Source organism: Sardina pilchardus, chromosome 3, assembly GCF_963854185.1.
Source record: "Sardina pilchardus chromosome 3, fSarPil1.1, whole genome shotgun sequence".
Taxonomy (NCBI): Eukaryota; Metazoa; Chordata; class Actinopteri; order Clupeiformes; family Clupeidae; genus Sardina; species Sardina pilchardus.
Window position 1 is genome coordinate 13,476,979 of NC_084996.1, and position 19,811 is coordinate 13,496,789.

A 19,811-nucleotide genomic window follows, 5' to 3' on the forward strand; every position below is an offset into this window, starting at 1 on the left:
AGCGGGCACATGGGAAGTTGCCTCACCGCGGGTTGCGATGGGCCACTTATCAACTTGCATGTAAATCCGCTCCTCATAAAGGGTTCCAACATTTTCATCTCAATATGCTGCTTCCTCTTTCCATGGCTTCAGAGAACAGAGAAGCCTTTTGACAGCTCCATCTGGATCACTATTGTCAATCATTCACACTGTACCATTCAAATCATAATCGTTTTCTTGTTTTCATTTTTCATGTCAACATTATTTTTTATTAACATTTTATTTCTTAAAGTGACAGGGTGATTGATAGTTTAAACTATGTCACAGTATGGTACAAATAAGCTTAGATTCTTTTCCAAAATCATACATTTTTACTAAAAATTGTAAGTAGCATAGTAACATGGTTAAACTTGTTGCTAACCTATCATATTTGAAGGGTTTGTATCTTAAGCCTACCTTACACTGACAGACTTTGACAAGATTTAAGAAAGATTCTTGAAAGACTAGTCTTTTGAGTAAAGCTTTAATGAGGGGCATTAGTTAAAAGACTACAATCTTTCAAGAATCTTTCCCAAATCTTGTCAAAGTCTGTCAGTGTAAGGTAGGCTTTAGGTGGAAAGAGAGGTGGAAAAGTCCAGCTTCAGAAAGTAAAAGTCCTATCACATAATCTGTGCCAACCATTCACTTAAACCAGCTGATTCTACTGTAATTAGCACAGCTGTTCAGCCAGAGCAGCTATTTAGTGAGATCACCTGTGTTAAGTGCACAGGTGGATCCAATACATGGTTGGATTTTTACTTTCTGAAGCAGGACTTTTCCATCTTTGCTTAAAGCATAGTCTTCATAGTTATGGTATAAAAACTTGACAGAACATTGCTTTACAGTACAGATATGCTTGATTAAAGGTTTAAAAGCCTGCACTCACTCTTGCACACTGTAAGCTTGACCATCACTAACATACTATACAACGCTTAACTCAAATGGTCTTCCCTATTTACAAAATAATTATAAACCGCAGCATTTTTGGAAATGGTTATGCTTGAGATAATATTTCTTTGATTAACATATTGGCTCAGAATTAATGGCATTCAGTGTTGAGCAGTCATCCTGACCCCCTTCAATAAGTCCATATAAACCATGGAGCAATATTGACTACAGATGACATGGTAACCAAATAGAAAATGGGTATGGCTGCATACTTATTAGAAAAAGTGACTGATCACGTAGAACAAAACGATACAACTAGGCTGCAGTCCAGTGTAGCCTACACTTTTCTTGAGATTTGTGTGGTTCATTTTTATCATCAGTGACAAATCCAATTCAACTATTTGCAAATATAGAAGCTACTGTGCAGTGCATCCATCGGATGCACTAGTCCTGTAATTCCCTGAGAGCCCCACACGGTATGTGGCCTCTGGGTTGGGAGTGTCGCGAGGGCTGGAGTTTGGGGATGTGGTGGGCCTCTGCTACCGGTAGTGGGATGCTGGACGATTGAGGACACTGGAAACACTCTTTCCAGCAGGGGTGGCATTTCCTCTGTACAGGGCCCTTTCTCACAGCCCTTCTGGGACCACAGTTCAGATCGGTTACCAACAGCGACAAAATGACATAAAGGACAAACTGAGAGGCTAATATCCACGATGCTTCGGCACTTCATTCACCATTGCTTATGTAAGCCATTTCCCTAAACGAAAAGAAAAAAAAAAACAGATTCTATTATTTTAGATGCCCAACAGCAAATAATACAAATACATCATCAGTCATATATTGGTGAGTCATAATGTATTTCTGTGTATATTATTTTTGGTTGTAGCTATGCTCATTTCTAAGCAACACATTCCAACACTAATTTCCTTTCCTCTACGCCTACAATGTAATATTGTTGTCATGTGTAGGGGCACTGCCTTTTTTGTTTGTTTTAGAGCCTTAGCACTAAATGGGTACCCTACCAAGGATGTTGAAAACGGACTAAAAGGGCTATTCCTACCTTGTGTTACTTTAAATCAACACAGACACAGACTTCGTCATTTCTCATCTCCCTTGTGTGACTATGCAAATGATGCCTTAATTGTCATGTCAATAAAACATTTTGAATTTGAATTTGAGGGTATGAGAGAGAGAGAGAGAGAGAGAGAGAGAGAGAGAGAGAGAGAGAGAGAGAGAGAGAGAGAGAGCGAGAGAGAGTTTGTGTGTTTGTGTTCCACCTACACTGCTTGTGTGAGCCAGGCCTATGAGGGGGAGCGGCTGTGGCGTTTTGGGCAGTGAGCCGCTCCGGCCCTGCCCAGGCGGAGGAGCGGTGGCTCTGGGGAAGACCGGCTCATGGGAGAAGTCCTTCTGCAGGTGGGAGACGAGCCGTGTTCACATCACACAACAGGCACAACATGCAGGAGAGAGGCAGAGGGACAAACACCACCGAAACAGACAAAGACTTTATCAGTGGGGCCAATCAGATGCCTTATTTGAATTTTCCTGATTTAGGACATGAAAGCATGTCCACTCATGTAACCAAATAACTATGACAGTGTGAAACAAGAGGTCATCCCAACGCCTTTGTTGAGGGCTTGAGAATTTGAATGTACAGTACATGTAGCCTACTCTGTAACATTGGAAGACTCACATTGCCAAGGCCTTTGGAGATCAGCGCTAGTTCAGTTGGTTGGTACACACCGCCACGTAGCTGGCCATTATAACCACTGTATGGAGAAGTAAACTTCTTGGCTGATGGACAAAAAAAGCACAGAAGAAAGTGGGCAGCATTTAACACATTAAAGGTTCATGACAATATAATGTAAACATGAAGAGAGTGTATTATGTTTCTGAGAAGACAGACACACATCTATTTTAAACCCCTTGACTATGACTGACTGTGGATTGACCACTTACAGTCCAGGGCAGCCAATGTCGGACATTTAATACTCCTGTTGATTCAAACTAATCTGTACTGAGGGGGATTCTTGTACCATGCACATGGTTATCCTCGGCAGGAATTAGGGCATTATTTATTAGAAAGGAGCGGCTTGGACTATTCCCATTGCAGCAGCACTGCCTTCTTTCATTGGAACACATCAGTGTCATTTCAAGGCCTGTCAAATGCAGCACCATACATGGCATGTATCCATATCAAATCACTTATTTAGTATATCCCTCGAAAGCATGGGGCTGTAGGCTGTACATCGTTGTGTGTCGAATCAATGCAGTAGCACGATGTCTGCATTCAACAGCAAGAGCATTATTTTCCCCACCTTTTCCAATTGAAAGTAATTATATCTAAATGAAAAATAAAGCTTATGAGCTTTTTATCGAGTCGGTTGTTTATTTTTTATTCTATGCAACCATTTTTAGATGGATAACATCGTTCAAAGTATTTAAAGTTTATGCTTTGTGCTGGTTTAACATAATTACCAACCCTTTCATCCACAAACCAAATTTTCATCTCTCTTTCCTGTGGAAACGGGGAATTTGTCCCACAAACATTGCTGTTACTTGAAATCACTTGTCAGCCCACATAAACTTCAAACTGGCCTTAACCTTTGCCTTTAAAATATGATGACATCCACCACAATATCAATATAGAGAAGTGGCTCACACGTGAAATCCAGAATATAAATGCTCCAATAGCAACTGAAAACACTACACACCTAGTGCTCTGCCTCTGTCTTACGCAGCCTTGCCCTAATAAAGCCAAACAACTAAAAACTTCAGGAACAAAGTCCACAGAGCAAGGGGTCAGACCCAACTCAACTAACCCCCAGGCTTCAAAGTGTTGTACTCAATTGGGAAGGAAGGAAGTATAATGCTATGGAGGTTAAGTAGTCGTTTAAGTTCCATACCCCAGTTTGGAGAAAGCACTGAGCTTTGAAATCAAAGGGAGGATGTACTGTGACATGTTACATCACAGGTGAGAGTTATATCACAGGAGGCGTATACTTCCTCGCTTTTGCAGGAAGGAAGGCGAGACATGTAAAACTTTAGATTTACACACAGATGTACACATAATTTTCCATCGGCTAGATGTCTTCAACTCCAACCTACACTCCAGATAGCTCCCATCGATAGACATGTCAACAGAGAAATCGGTGACAAGGCAAACGTGGGCTTGTAGAACCTGATAACAATTTCCTGATGATGTAATAAAACCCCCTAATAACTCCATACAAACACAATAAAAACCTGACAATCTAACACCATTATGTGTCTGTTTAAACACTCAATAGCTTGACCAATATTTGCCAGTATGCATAGAGCAGTATACAGTAGCCTATACCTGTGCTGGGCTCATCCATGGTGAAGGCCTTGTTTTCTATGTACATGTTCTGCTCAGTCTGATTCTGGTCCCTCAGAATGTTCTCATACACCACCCCCCTGGTGGGGTACAGGTGGTCCTCGTGCTCGTGTTCCTCCGCGCTCTGGTTCTCGTGGCTGAGCAGGCAGATCTCGGGGATGGTGTAGAGCACCAGGAAGGCCCACCCGTTGGACACCAGGGCCACGGCCAGGGTCGGGTCGTCCCAGGAGGCGTCCCCCACGATCCGGTTGCCGTGGATGTACATGACGACCCAGGTGATCCAGATGCTCATGGAGAGCACGCCGGTGAGCAGGATGTAGATGGCGTCGCGGCGGAGGCTCCGGTGCTTGTGCGTGAGCGACGGCACGGCCATGAGCACCACGGCCACCAGCAGCACCATCACGTAGATGAGCGCCATGACGAAGTCCTTGTTGGTGATGCGGCACGAGAGGAACTCGGAGGCCACGGCCGCCTTGCTCACGGGGCTGCGGCCCACCGTGATGATCATCCACTCGGTGTTGATGATCACCTCCACCAGCCACACGGCCAGCGCGCCCAGCCAGAGGAGGTAGCCGCGCGGGCCGCGCTCCTGCCGCTCCAGCAGCACCAGCCACAGGCCGTGCATCAGCAGGCACGCCAGGCAGCCGGTGAACAGCACGCCGAACAGGAAGCGGCGCACCACGCACGTGGTGAAGTCCCGGCCCACGATGAAGGCGATGGACAGGCCGAACAGGCCCAGCGTGAACACCAGGAAGCTGGCCTGCAGCAGGGTCATGCTCTTGCGCGTCTTGTCCTGCACGAACGGCAGGCTCGCCATCTGGATGATGAGCAGCACAAACGAGCAGACGATGCCCGCGGCGGCGAAGGCCTCCACCACGACGCCCCACGCCGCGTCCAGGTCACACAGGTTGAAGTAGAGAGACTGGATGTTGGCGCCGCAGCCAGTCGGGGGCCGTGGGGTCGACGCCATGGCACAGGGGGGTGGGGGGAGTGGTGGAGGGGCAGCACAGTGGGTGCCCTTGTGAAGTACACACAGGCCCTGCTTAGTCTGGATTGGGCCCTGATAGGAACCTGAAAACACACAGGGACATCACTTGCTGTGTCACTGGCCATGATAACCGAGGGGAGGCAACAACCAGGAAGCATAAAATATTAAGACATTAAGAGTTTATGACACTTACTCTTGACCATAAGTTTGCTACGCCTAATAGTGGATGAAGGATGGAAAGGTAGGCAAATAAACACACAGTATCTAGGTCGGTGATTGTATCTTGTCATTAGAGTTGTTCAAACAAAAAGACAGGCAATCGGACTAAACTTCACAGTCTGTTTATCAGGCAATTTCTCATAGGCCTTGGTCAAGCTTTTGAACAACTGTCATTCAACACACCTCAACATTCAATCACCTCAACATTTTCTGTTTCAACAGCCTGGTGGAAACACTACTGTCTTCAAATCTAATTTTTACCCAATGGCAACATGTTGCTGAAATAGACTAGTTCAGATAAGCATAGGCTGCTACACTATACTGTCACGGTTGTAATTTGCATTAGCATCATAAGGCCTATATAGACAACTTTGTTTTTGAGTGAATTTCCATAATTTAATAGTTCAGCTCTTCTCTTTTTTGTTCAGATCAGGGTAATAAAGCTGCGTGAGATCCTGACAATTTCATATCATGAGCACAAACAACCACCTTCATGGGTATTATCAGAGTTAATACCCTGAAGTCACGAGCGGAATTATGGAAATGGTCACATTCCCACATTTCACAAGTCAATAACACGCCACTAAAATAGCCCATTGTTTTCCGTCTGTGGTGCGCAACACCACGTCATGAATTTGAATATGTTTAATATCTAAAAGACAGTCGAAATTATGTAAGATATAGTTTAGCACATCATCACTAACTGTATAAAAACAGAAGCAGTTTACCTCAGACCTCTTACCTGCGACCTGTCAGTCGTCTGTTCTCTTCTCTTCACAGGCGCCACCTGCTAAGTCAAACAAGTAGGCCCAAATAAGGACAGACTTGTCTTCCTTGGTGTATACTTGTATAAGATAAAACGCCGTTTCTTCGCTGTCATGTCAAGTAATCCAGTAAATCAAAGAAAAACACATGATATTACTCTCTTGATCAAGACATCAGCTCTCCCTGAACGCCGTCGGCACCTCTAGAGGTCTGATCAGAGTGTTGGCGCTCTCCGCCCACACAGAGAAATCATTCCGTCCGCCTACTGTAGGCCCACAGAGGCCACATCAACTTTCGCACACGTCTCCTAGTCCCATGCACCCATTCTAACTTAAGGCTAAGGCTAATCCACTTTACCCTCGGCATTTGCTATGTTATTGCCCCAACCCTTTTCATAGCGGGTATTAACGCAGGGTAAACCAATGGTATTTTCGTCTTTCTAAACCAGCCCACAGAAAGCCTTCCTTATTTTATGCAAATAGCTTATCAACACAATGTCGCCACCATAATGTTATTCCACTATGCTGTACACAAAGCCTTCACTGTAAGCAGTAAAATATTACTTTAACCTATCAACATCACCTTGTATAGACTGGCTATGGACTATAATTGGGGAGTAGGCCTAGTCCTAATTGATGTGAATGTTGTGAATGGCCAGCTATTAAGTTAGGTCCATTAGGTAACGGAACAAAATCATTTGAAAGCATTAACTAAGGGATACTGGTGGATATTTAGATAAACATCAATCAATAGCTCCCTGGTTTGCAACATTTCAAGTGAAAATGTGGTGGCCTGTGCCACCCAGTGGTAGATTATTATACAGCTTTTTTTTAGACTAAAACAGACAGTTGACCTAATCATGACAGGAATATTTGATTATGATTGTCCATTTGCACAGGTCATTATCATTATCACCTCTTATGCAACCTGTTATGTTGCGTTATTTTGCAACATAACTTTATCAACCGAAATGTCGATGGAATTGCATGACATTACAATGTTTGCATTATTGATATGCTTTATACTTATGTCATAAACGCTGATGGCCATACTCAACTTGAGTGCAACACATTCCTGCGTGCTGCTGAAGAGAAAAAGGTCCCATGAACCCGTTGATCCCACACGGTTCATGAAACATTGCAAGGCCATTACTGACACCTGTTCTGTCTTTTTTTTTGCATTGGGCTTTTACACTGCCTCTCACCTAAACAGCCATGTTAACAGTTAGATTAACGTTAAAGGCATTGATCATTCAGTGCCAATCTACCCCAGGGGGGCTTTTAAGAATTTGGCACCTTGTCAGAGAGTATTCCCCTCTGATCAGTCAGCATGTTCATGACGACCCAGTGCACGAGTGAGACTGACCTTGGTGAACTCCAAAAACGACAGGATGGATGACAGGATCTTTTCAAGTCCAACAGAGTGTAATGCTTGAAAAAAACTTTTTTTTGTTATGATTGAAATTTGCATGCTTCCCTATGAAATTAATGTGTTTTGGATTGTAAATGAGAGTGGGCCACAAGAAAATGAACATCAAGTTCAACATTGAGCACTTTTAGTGTGTGTGTGTGTGTGTGTGTGTGTGTGTGTGTGTGTGTGTGTGTGTGTGTGTGTGTGTGTGTGTTTGTGCGAGAGAGAGAGAGAGAGAGAGAGAGAGAGAGAGAGACAGCAAGAGACAGAGAGAGAGAGGGAGAGAGAGAGAGAGAGAGCATCTCCATTTTTCTTATGACACTGGTCTCCTGCGATCATCTGAGCTTGTTTATGGTGCATGAGAGTGAGAACAAAGAACTGCAATGCAACAACAATGCAACAAAGCCAAAGGGACACAGCAAAGTGCTGAGGTGGGAATATAATTGACAGTTATGTATTGTATGCCACTCTTCCAAATGCCAACAATGAATTTATTGAAGAAAAATTTAATATTATCTTACTGCCAAGTCCTGTTTTTTGTTTGCATTACCACAAAGTCTGTCTAAGTGCAGCACTTATGACATTTGCAGGCAGGTTAGAAGGGTTTACAGTTTTAATAGCATTCCAGATACAGAATGTATTTAACTGTAACCAAAAAGAAACCCAGGAGAATCATTACATACCAAATATATTTCTGCAGATGCATTCATTTTAGAATATCATAAAATACAGGGAAATATTTTGTATTATCAGACTTTCTCTGTGGACTGAGGGCTCAAGTTATTGTTTTAATAAGCATACTGTACCTCCTCTGGTTGGTCCAACTTTCTTGTGATGTGCATATCAGTTATAATCAGTTATAATCAACATTATGCCTTAGAGTGGCTACAACGACAACGGCACATACCATGATCTTTTATGAATTACTATGTCACTATGATTACGATGTGCTACCACGTGAAAACTGCATACAACTTTTAAAGTGGACGAATATGAGATCACAAAGTTATCAAAGGACACAAGAGCATCGTATAGGCCATTTCATGCCACGGGACTGGACAGGCTCGGTACTTTTGGTTCAGTTCGTGGTGCGAGTGCAGAGCCTGCAGAGGAGAGCGTAGTATTGACTGCTTGCACTTTTCTGGCATTGGTCATTAGCGTTGTTCCCCGCCTGCAGCTGCCAGCGAACTTAATGCACACAGGGTCCTGGGGTCACTGTACAGCACGCACTGGGGCACAACTCTCACTGGGCACAACTCACCCCACACCAGGGCACAGCTCACACCACAGCACACCACAGCACACCATGGCACAATTCTCACCACACCACACCACACTACACCACACCACACCACACCACACCACACCACACCAGACCACACCACACCACATCACACCATGGCACAATTCTCACCACACCACATCACACCACATCACACCATGGCACAATTCTCACCACACCACACCACACCACACCACACCACACCACACCACATCACACCACACCACACCACACCACACCACACCACACCACATCACACCATGGCACAATTCTCACCACACCACACCACACCACATCACACCACACCACACCACATCACACCATGGCACAATTCTCACCACACCACACCACATCACACCACACCACACCACACCACATCACACCATGGCACAATTCTCACCACACCACACCACACCACACCACACCACACCACACCACACCACACCACACCACACTACACTACACCACACCACACCAGGGCACAAATCTTACCACACGATACCACAGTGCCACAACTCTCACCACACCACACCACACCACACCACATCAGACCACACCACACCACACCAGGGCACAACTCACACCACACCACACCAGGGCACAAATCTCACCATACGACAGTGCCACAACTCTCACCACACCACACCATACTACACCAGGGCACCACACCACACCACACCACATCAGACCACACCACACCACACCAGGGCACAACTCACACCATACCACACCAGGGCACAACTCTTACCACACCATACCACAGTGGCACAACTCTAACCACATCAGACCACACCACACCACACCACACCACATCAGACCTTACCACACCACACCACACCACACCACACCACACCAGGGCACAACTCACACCACACCACACCACACCAGGGCACAACTCACACCAGGGCACAACTCACACCAGACCACACCAGACCACACCACACCAGGGCACAACTCACAAGACACCACATCAGACCAGACCACACCACACCACACCACACCACACCATGGCACAATTCTCACCACACCACACCATACCACACCAGGGCACAACTCACACCACACCACAGTGCCACAACTCTCACCACACCATACCACAGTGCCACAACTCTAACCACACCACACCATGCACAGGCTCTCAGCAAGCATCTGCTTCAGAAGATGTGCTTTGGTTGAGCTTTGTCTGAGTGCATGACATTTCCATCAGTGTTTCAATAGCAAAGACAATAGGTGTAACAGCAACACAACATGCAGTAGCTCTTCAGGCAATTAGTGTGCTCACCTCAGAAAGTCTGTCCAAGTATGTTTTTGCCATCAAAGATTTTACACCTCCACTGTCACTGAAACACTGTTCAGGCCTCTTGTGTGTGTAGACCATGGAAATAGAGAAGACATTTCAATACCCATATTCCCATATTTCATGCTCAGATTTCATATAGTTAATCCCTGCGTGACATTTACTTATTTATTTATTATTATTTATTTTGTGGATCTGCCCAAAGTTTCTTCCCGGACAAGGGAGTTTTTCTTGCCCCTGTTGCTCCAAGGTGTCCCATGGTGTTCCCCCACCCCTCTTTTTTAGTATCATTTATTTTTTTTAATTCATTTCTGTAGTTCAATTGACACTTGAGCACAAGGAATTTCAGTACTCATAAATGATATTCATGAGTACATGACAATAAACCATCAACTTTGAACAAAATGTAACGTTACAAATTGACAATAACAGTAAAGTAGCTCAAATAATAACACTGCTAATTAGGCATTGATGTAGCCTATGCACACCTGATTTACTTTTGAACTAGGTTCGGAACACATAAATGCTGTGGATATGCATGCCACTGTTTTCATACTGTAATATCCCCTGCGTGTGGTGACTGTTATGGTGTGATGCAGTGCATGCAAATATTGATGTGAGTTTATTTCAGTAATAACATTGCCTTGTAAGAGATCCTACCCCACTCATCCACCCACTCACTAATCCCCCCAAAAAAATAATCTTTAAAAAGAAGAAGAAAAAAAAAAACTATGGACCCCCAACTGGCAAAGTACCACGCAGATCGATGTCATGCAACACTGAAAAGGGAGAAACTCAAAATCAAAGCTGTAGTCATGGCAACGGCCTAGGCAGATTCCACCAATCAATGTGGACCGCAAAGCTGCGAGATGCGCGAGGAAGGGCCGGCGTCCTACATAAAGAGCGCAGGACCGGGAGCCAAGGCACCACACAGGGCGACCCGGCATCCCGACATCCTGAGCGCAGCGAGAAACAGAAGGGTAGAAGAAGGACAAGCGGACGGGAAGAGAGGGAAGGACAAGGCTGGGGAATACAGACCAGAGGGAGAAGAAGAGCGAACAGAGCGAGAGAGAGAGAGAGAGAGAGAGAAGGAACCGGACCTGGCATGGCCTACTCGTATGAAGGAGGGAGAATGTCTACTCAGTTCTATCTGGTGATTCTGTTGGTGGGGCTAGGCGTCCACACGGTGGCCGTTGGGGGAGGTAAGGTCACACACACACACACACACACACATACACAAACATACACACACACACACACAGTGCCACCTCTCTGTCTCTCCAGACTGCATATCAGCAACAAAATGTACAACTTATGTTACACTTGCTGTTATATTTATTGTTACTGGTTTAAAAAACTGTGTGTGCTTCATAGATGCTCTGTCCGTTCTGCAATTACCTAATCTCCTTCCCTGGTGAATGAGGTGAATTACTCCTGCTTCGGTGCTAGTGGAGTGCCTGCAGTCTCTCTCTTTCTCTCTCTCTCTCTCTGTCTCGCTCTTTCTCTCTCTCTATCTCCATCAAAAAGCCCAATTCTTGGCTGTGATAGGCTCCATCTGAGTGAGTGCAGTCCAGGCAGTGTCTGTGTTCAGTGTAGCTTTTCTAAATTCAGCCCTGAGGGAGACACTGGGACACGCGAACAAGAGGCGGCTGCTTTTTCAGCATGACAACGCTGCTGATGCACTCTCCAAACATCATCTTAGTCCTTTCATGAGTAGAAGGACAGCCCTGGGTGCTTTGGTGCTTTTAATAAAAAATAAAAAACTTTTGAGCACAGATCGGCAGACAGACTTGTGATGCATTTTAATATAGCCATTGAATAGCTCAGAATACTTTTTAGCAAAAAAAACACATATGCAGGTGTCCATGCAAATATCCTATTAGTGAGTTTGAAGGTGGATGTAGTGGTCTCTTCATTTTGAACATGACCGTCAACTCAAATTCAAATGTCACTCAAAAAACGTAGGATGGCATCAGAGAAATGGTCTCTTATTTGTTTTCCAGAGCTGTATGTTCTGTCTGAGGTCACTCTAAACACCGTAAACAATAATCTCATTTTCTACAGCTGTTACACTGTAGATCATGTGCCAATGGATGGATTTGGATATTACTTATATGAATACATATTCTAGAGATATTTGCCAGATTTTACATTTCTACTGTAGCCTGGCTAGCGCCTACTTCTCAAAGGAGACGTGGTCTGGCAACCAGACGTTCGTTTTCTCGTATTTGAAAAAAATGCCCAGATCCGTTCATTGGGATGTCTATCAAATGCGTCTGTGCATAGCTCATCATGGTCTTGCTTTCTCCCATGTTCTGTGATTGGTCGCCAACATCAGGCGAAAATTTGGGTGTAAGTTTCCAGACTGCCTTAGCAGCGTGAATGAAATCACCGCGCAAGGCAGGATGGGAACACCCCGGCTATTTCTACTGAGGAACTGTTTGTAATTTTGCTCTGGACTCTACAGTATATGTGTTAAGTTGCTCTGCAGATTGGCACATGACACAAGCTCATTTGTGAGTGACTCTGAGAGTAATTCCTAGTATTTCCTGAAACTAGTATTAGCTAAAAAAAAAAACCAGACAACTAAGTGCTCAGTTGTTTCAAACTGTTAGTTACCACATCAATGAACATCAAGGATACTGCAAGACAAGCCAGACCGAAGAGAAAGACATAGAGAGAGAGAGAGAAAGACAGAGAGAGAGAGAGAAAAGACTTGATTCTGAATCTCATTCAAAGCCACTGGAGCGGAGCAGCTGGTGACCTTTGAGGATGAGAGATCTGATGATGTTTAATTGGGCTGGGAGACGGCACGCGTGCCCAGTGCCCAGCGCCACGCCGCGCCCGCCCTGCCTTTCATGTGTGATTCCAGCACGGGAGTGAGAGCACAGCTCCACAGCTGCCACTCAGGCGGCAGCTGCACACGCGGTCCCCCTCCTCACCTCCCCCCAGCTCTCCTCCCCCAGCACCTGCACTCCTCTACCTCAGACACCCCGAAGGCTTCCCAGTCTGGTTCATAAAGGAGTCTGAAACAGGACATATAGTAGCCTAATTTCAAATTTGCGTTTCTTTCATTTTCAACAATTGAGATGGAGGTCTAAAACCTCAAGAAGAATCACTTGGTGAAAGAGAGTTGGTTTTTACGACACCATGCACACGCAATCTCAAAAAGGGGCAACAGCTTCAAGGAATGAGGAGACAGGAGGCAGAAAAGATCCAGCTTAGGCTAAGGCTAGGCTAGAAACTAGCACCCGAAAAGTAGCACATGCAGCTACATGTTTAAAGTGAACTGCCTGCATCATTCATCCAAGTTCAGCAAGGGCCTAGCACATCTGAGGCGCATTTGGCTCGAGTGGATTACAGCATGAAAAGTGCTGGCTCATGCTGAACCACAGTGGATCTGGTGACTCTCTAAGCCACTGATCATCAGTAGTGAACTGGTAGTGAACATAGAACCCTTTTTTTGGTACATTTTAAAAAGGGTCCTATGTTCCCCACTTTTCCCAAAAAGGGTCCTATGTTCCCCAGTCGCAATACATACCAGGGAACATAGGACCCTTTTGGCAAAAACCGGGGAACATAGGACCTGGGGAACATAGGGATGACCCCGGGCTTGACCTCTGGTCACACGTACCCTATGCTGTCAGTCGCATGTTACATGGAGCACAGCTGTTGAATGTTGGTAGTCAGGGAGTTCAGACTGTTAACGATAGTTAGCTATGCAACAATATGAGAGGAGAAGCCTATTCTTCAATAATGTGATGCTTTGAATTCAATGTATTTTGATTGTCTGTCTTTCAATTGTTCACAAAATCATTCTAAAAGTGACCACTGATGACACCATTCCTCATGCTGCTGTCGACACAATAGTGCAGACACTGTCGTTCTTCGATGGAATGATGTTTATATCTGTAGATTTCACAGTTATAGTTCAAGTTACCATTGGCAACATGGAAGGGCTTATGCCAAAATGTGACTACACTGGTGTAAAAACATCATTAGTAACACTGTACTGCAGTACTCATTAAAACCAGAAGTGCAATAGTCCATTTCTATACAAACCAGGGAGCAGACAAATGATTCTTGCATTCATGGATCTACAGTAAGTAGTTGTAGGGCCTACTGATAAACGGAAAATGCGTTGGCGAAATAGTGGTAGGCTATTCTTTACATGCTATTTTTAATATGTGCAGTAAATCATTTGTCTGTCCTATGTCCTCATCTACATTTTAATGGTCATATACTTAGCATTTTCCTAGTCTATAATTCATGTGTGCTATGATATTTTATGATCAGCACTCCTAATTTACATAGGTAGATTGATATGGGAAGGGTGAAAACTACAATTTATATAAATGTATTAAATGTGTAATACAATGTATGTAAATATATGTTTTCTTCTCCGCAGCAGCTATAAGGCAGGAGATGAACCTGGAGAATGGCTTCACCACCCTGAACCACTCCATGGCTCTGCTGCAGCGCATGGAGTCCCTGCTGGTGCAGGGGAACGGCAGTGACGTGACCCTGCGCGTGCGGACCATCAGCACGGACGAGATGAAGGTGATCCAGGCCCACAGTCTGGTGCTGTCACTGCAGAGCGACGTGTTCGACGAGATGCTCCAGAACAACAACAACAGCTTCCTCGTCCTCAGGGAGCCCCAGGACTGCGCTGCCGTCTTTGACAAATTCATCAGGTATAAAGACAGGCTTTTCTGGGTGAGGTTAAGCCATAGCGCGTTTGTCTCTCCTGGGAGTTGTTGGATTGTAGTGTATTCAGGGTTGGATTTAGTTGAAGTCAGTTTCACTGTTGGTGTATATCAGGTGTGCCCTGATAAACGTACAGAATGAGCTTTCCTCTTCGTTATATGGTAAGACTAAGACATTTAACAAGCATAATTCAAGTTCCTGATAGGTCCCATGTGAACAAAGTATATCACTGCTGATGGTAATTCTCCAGAAAGGCTGACCAACCCTCTTTGTACCCACAGTTTTGTGGGCAAATTATTATGAGTTCGAAGGAGAAAATCTCTGACTGATGTGAGCCTCACCGATGGACCTCACTTGACACTCTTGCAGTATGTATTCTTGTCAGATGGCTCCCCCTCAGGGGCGGTTCTAGGGGCGGGGCCACAGGGGCCCTGGCCCCTACTGAAATCTGATTGGCCCCCGAAGTGCCCCTGTTCCATTAATCGCCGATGAAAGAGCAACCGGAGTCTTTTTAACGCACACATTAAAAACGCACACATTTTCTTTGTTACATTGCTCCGCTATTATTAGTCACAGCGATATGAGACTTATATTGCAGGAAAGAGCAGAACCGGGGCTTTCCAACGATACTAGACACTTGTCTGTACGATCAAGTATGAAAATAAAATAAAATCATGAAGTTAAATCAAAGTATATCATATTTACAGTCTGCTCTGCGTTCACCGGCGCATCCAGAACTCTCGCTTGAATTACTCGCGGACCACGCATCGCACAGACATGACACGCATATCAAATGAAAGAGGAGAAGCAGAGCTTTGCATTGATACCAAATACATCGATAATTTCGTATTATAAAATCAGACGAAGTTACAAACAAATAATAATGTCATATAGCTAAATGGCTACCTTTACTCTCGTTTGATTTCCTCGTGAAACCGCTATCAAAAAGATATAGCACGCATGTCAGATGAAAGAGGAGAGCTAGAGCTATCCACAGATACCAAATACAACCTTCTAGGCCATAAAACAGACGAAGTGACAGCAAAATAATAACTTCATTTAGCTCCACTTACCTCGTGTTTTTGTGTGGCATAATAGCCTATGTTCATAATCCAATGTTATCATGTGTTTCTCATTGACAAGTCACGTTCATAACACGGTTTTGAGATCCTAGCAAACTCCTGTATGGTATCCAATTCAAGACTCATATTGCATCCAAATTTGTTTGTCAAATAAACACTTTTTGCCTTTACTGTGTTCATTGCAATGCAGTAAAACAAATATTATAGACAATCATCATCTGTGCACGTCATGTGTGCTATCGCAAACAAGTCATGTCAGATCAGCTAGTGTCACAAATATGGAGAGATCAGCTAGTGTCACAAATATGGAGAGAAAGTCATTTTTTTTATCACTAAATAAAAATTGCCATTTATTTCTGGAAGGCACACACCACATATTTCTGTAAATTGCTCAGCCCCAAAGTATACCTCCATCATGGTTCTTATATTGCCATTTTCAGGACAGTCAGGCCTACACAACCATGCAAGTCATGTTGAGCTGTCAGCTTGCTGTGGTGAGATAGCCTACACGTCAAAATGTAAGAATTTGTATAGTACGCTTTTCAAATTTGTATTATTTAAAAATCTAAATCAAATCAATGCAAGTATTTATACATGATATTGTGGCAGATCTGGACTGTGCTGAAAAAAGCAATATGTAGCATGTGTGAATGGCACTTACAATGACCAGAATAAATGCTTCTAACTAGAGGTAGTGAAAATGCCCTTAAAACAGCTTAGGGCTCATATTAAACGAGTGGCTGCTCTGCTCAGTTGCAGCAAATAAATAAGTAGCCTATAAGGGTAAGAGTAGCCTATGTGTATCATATCAAGAGAGTGCTGGATAGGATAGAAAAAAGTGACCACACTCCTTGAGTTTGTTGCTTTTCTGGAGTCTTTCAAAGAGATGTTCCATGAGCTTTTCAGGCTTGCTGTAATGTGTGTGTGTGTGTGTGTGTGTGGGGGGGGGGGTGTCTATTGTTGTATGCAGTGTACCCTTTATGCATAGTAGCCTATAGATAAGAGTATAAGGGTAAGAGTATGTGTATCAGATCAAGAGAGTGCTGGATAGGATAGAAAAAAGTGACCACGCTCCTTGAGTTTGTTGCTTTTCTGGAGTCTTTCAAAGAGATGTTCCATGAGCTTTTCAGGCTTGGCAGTATTGCTGTAGTAATTGTGTGTGTGTGTGTGTGTGTGTGTGTGTGTGTGTGTGTGTGTGTGTGTGTGTGTGTGTGTGTGTGTGTGTGTGTGTGTGTGTGTGTGTGTGTGTGGTCTATGCATTGTTGTATGCAGTGTACCCTTTATGCATAGTATAAATAAGAGTATAAGGGTAAGAGTATGTACGTGTGGTGTGTTGCATTCAATGAGTTCTATGCATTGTGTCCTTTACGCACAGTATAAATAAATGAGAAAACTTGAACTGAATAAATTATTTTCTGTGCTTGGATGTACCCTGTACTCGGCCCCTGAATGTAACATCTGGCCCCTTAATGGCCCCTGTTACAGAAAAATCCTAGAACCGCCACTGCTCCCCCTATTGTTGCATTCTGGTACTAACATGGATTGGATGACCTGACCCAATCTGATGCACCAGACAAAAAGTAAAGATACTATTTACTTCTAAAAAACACTTAGGCACTGTTTAGGGCATTCATAAAGTATTTTTGTATTTCTAATTGTTTTTAATATCAATCTCAAATTGATATAGATAGTTCAAGGCCATTTGAAGGGGAGATAATCACAACACATTATTATCTTTCCCACTAGCCACCCTGGCATTTCATTATAGTTCTGTGGTCGTGGTGGTTATAAAACCTCATGAAATGTAACTACAACTTTCCTCACAGTGGTTGAAAAGCGTTTGCCAGCTATAACCAGCAAGTTGTTACTCTTGGCACCTGAAAGACTCCCACGAATTTTAGACCAAAACCACTTTTGACTGGTTTGTGGCCACGGCGATAAGTCCATATAGTCACTGGTCATTATATTTTAAATCATGAACCTCCTCACATTCCCTGCAGGTACCTCTACTGCGGTGACATTGCTGTGCGTCTAGACCAGGCCATTCCCCTGCACAAGCTTGCCAACAAGTACCACGTGTGGAGCCTGCAGCAAGGCCTGACCCGCTACATGACTCAGCACCTCTCCAGTGACTCCCCGGCAGGTCACGTGGTGGGCTGGTACCAGTATGCTCTGCAGATCGGCGACGTCTCGCTGCGGGACAGCTGCTTGCAGTACCTGTCCTGGAACCTGTCGTCCGTGCTGCAGAGCAACGAGTGGTCCTCCATCAGCGATGAGCTGCTGATGTCGCTCCTGCAGCGCTCGGACCTCATCCTGTACAGCGAGCTGGACCTCTACGAGGCTCTGGAGAACTGGATCGAACAAAACCAGCCAGAGAGCAGCATGGTGGAGACCGCGCTGCGAGCCATCCGTTACGGCATGATCCCACCCCAGCACTTGTTCCGCCTGCAGAAGCAGTCGCCGCTCATGATCAAGTACTACGAATCCATCCGCGACCTGCTCTTCCTGGCCTTCCAGTTCCACTCAGCCTCTCCCATTCAGCTCGCCAAGTACTTTGATGTCAACTGCAGCATCTTCACGCCACGCAACTACCTGTCCCCATCATGGGGGTCACCCTGGGTGATCAACAACCCGACACGTGACGACCGCAGCTTCAGCTTCCAGACGCAGCTGGGCCCCAGCGGCCACGACGCCAGCAAGCGGGTGACCTGGAACGCCCTGTTCTCGCCACGCTGGCTGCCACTGAGCGTGCGCTCGGGCTACGGCGAGCACGGCGCCCTGCAGTCCACGCGCACCGAGCACGGCCGCCCACGCATCATCGTCACCCCGGCCACATCCAGCCCGGACTTTGCCGGCGTGAGCTTCCAGAAGACAGTGATTGTGTCTGTTAGGCAGCAGGGCAAGATGGTGGTCCGTCACGTCTACAACTTCCACCAGAGCACCGAGGAATCTGGGGATTTCCTGGCGGAGGCTGACCTGCAGCGCCGCGGCTCCGAGTACCTCATTGACAACTCCCTGTTTTTACACGTCATAGTCAAGCCCCTCTACCATAGCCTTATTGTTTCCAAGAAGTAAAACTTCATAACCTTCATAACCTTTTGTCCTGCCAGAGTCTGACATAACTTCCATCCCTGCACTCACACAACTGCCTGGCAATAAGTAACCTAGTACACCTCTACTCACCTTTAAACATCCTCTTTATGAGGTTTCACGCAGATTCTTGATTTTTACTTGTTTCCTCAGATTAAACACTGCCTATACTATGCTGTCATGTATCATTAACTTTAAGGTTACATCAATTCAGTCCTGACTTGCTGCTTATAGGCGGCCTACATGCAGCCTATGTGGGCTACTGTATCGCTTAAATCTATGCTATCATTTCTGAATGAATTTTGATTTGAAAGAGCTTCTTTGGTGCATTTTCGTTTGAAACAGCAGTTTTATTTAGTCTAAGGCTAATTGTGTTTTTAAATGTCTGAGCTGTCAACTTGTTGGTGCTAGATCCTCACAGATCATGTCATGCATTTAATACCTGACACCTGATTTCCATTTGGTCTCCTGCATGATACAAAGATTTGCATTATTACATCTCAGTTATTCAGGACCATACGAACATGTTCACATTTGAAAAGTTTACAAATATGACCGTTTTGATGTGGTTTAAATATTCACTGAATGCATTAAACTTGTTTACCATTACTAGAAGAAGAGTATATTGCCCAGTGTTAAGATATTTAAGCTGTTCAATAGATGTTTACTTTCCTTTTGCTCACCTCAAATAAAGATAAAAACTTTGAAAG

The 19,811-nt window shown here is 44.6% G+C and overlaps 2 protein-coding genes and 1 pseudogene across 4 annotated transcripts; 1 reads left to right on the plus strand and 2 right to left on the minus strand.

Annotated features, from left to right (window-relative positions):
• Positions 1-255: 255 nt before the first annotated feature.
• LOC134076115 (G-protein coupled receptor family C group 5 member C-like) lies at positions 256-6,579 on the minus strand. Of its 3 annotated transcripts, XM_062531121.1 has the most exons (6): positions 6,211-6,579; positions 4,244-5,332; positions 2,597-2,697; positions 2,188-2,313; positions 1,641-1,663; positions 256-1,543 (listed from the first exon to the last, which is right to left on the minus strand). In XM_062531121.1, coding segments are annotated over exons 2-6 (1,239 nt in total). In that variant the 5' UTR covers positions 5,232-5,332; positions 6,211-6,579; the 3' UTR covers positions 256-1,542. The 3 variants fall into 3 exon arrangements, with proteins under 3 accessions (XP_062387105.1, XP_062387103.1, XP_062387104.1); XM_062531119.1 differs by having other exon boundaries at positions 256-1,663; XM_062531120.1 differs by having other exon boundaries at positions 256-1,663; positions 6,197-6,579.
• Positions 6,580-8,900: 2,321 nt separating this feature from the next.
• LOC134075889 (uncharacterized) lies at positions 8,901-11,177 on the minus strand (annotated as a pseudogene).
• A 3-nt stretch (positions 11,178-11,180) lies between these two features.
• Positions 11,181-19,790, plus strand: btbd17b (BTB (POZ) domain containing 17b). The gene is made up of 3 exons (XM_062531122.1): positions 11,181-11,424; positions 14,631-14,916; positions 18,012-19,790. Exons 1-3 carry the CDS (start codon positions 11,328-11,330, stop codon positions 19,084-19,086), a joined length of 1,458 nt encoding a protein of 485 aa, XP_062387106.1. The 5' UTR covers positions 11,181-11,327; the 3' UTR covers positions 19,087-19,790.
• The last annotated feature ends 21 nt before the right edge of the window (positions 19,791-19,811 follow it).

Excerpts from the sequence above, each read along its gene's own strand:
- LOC134076115 (XM_062531119.1), bottom strand. The coding sequence starts at position 5,231 with ATGGCGTCGACCCCACGGCCCCCGACTGGCTGCGGCGCCAACATCCAG. Across the intron at positions 2,698-4,243 it reads CATGGATGAGCCCAGCACAG|CCAAGAAGTTTACTTCTCCA; the intron begins GTATAGGCTACT and ends TTTGTCCATCAG. Across the intron at positions 2,314-2,596 it reads TCTCCAAAGGCCTTGGCAAT|AAGGACTTCTCCCATGAGCC; the intron begins GTGAGTCTTCCA and ends TCCCACCTGCAG.
- btbd17b (XM_062531122.1), top strand. The coding sequence starts at position 11,328 with ATGGCCTACTCGTATGAAGGAGGGAGAATGTCTACTCAGTTCTATCTG. Across the intron at positions 11,425-14,630 it reads CACGGTGGCCGTTGGGGGAG|CAGCTATAAGGCAGGAGATG; the intron begins GTAAGGTCACAC and ends TCTTCTCCGCAG. Across the intron at positions 14,917-18,011 it reads GTCTTTGACAAATTCATCAG|GTACCTCTACTGCGGTGACA; the intron begins GTATAAAGACAG and ends CATTCCCTGCAG.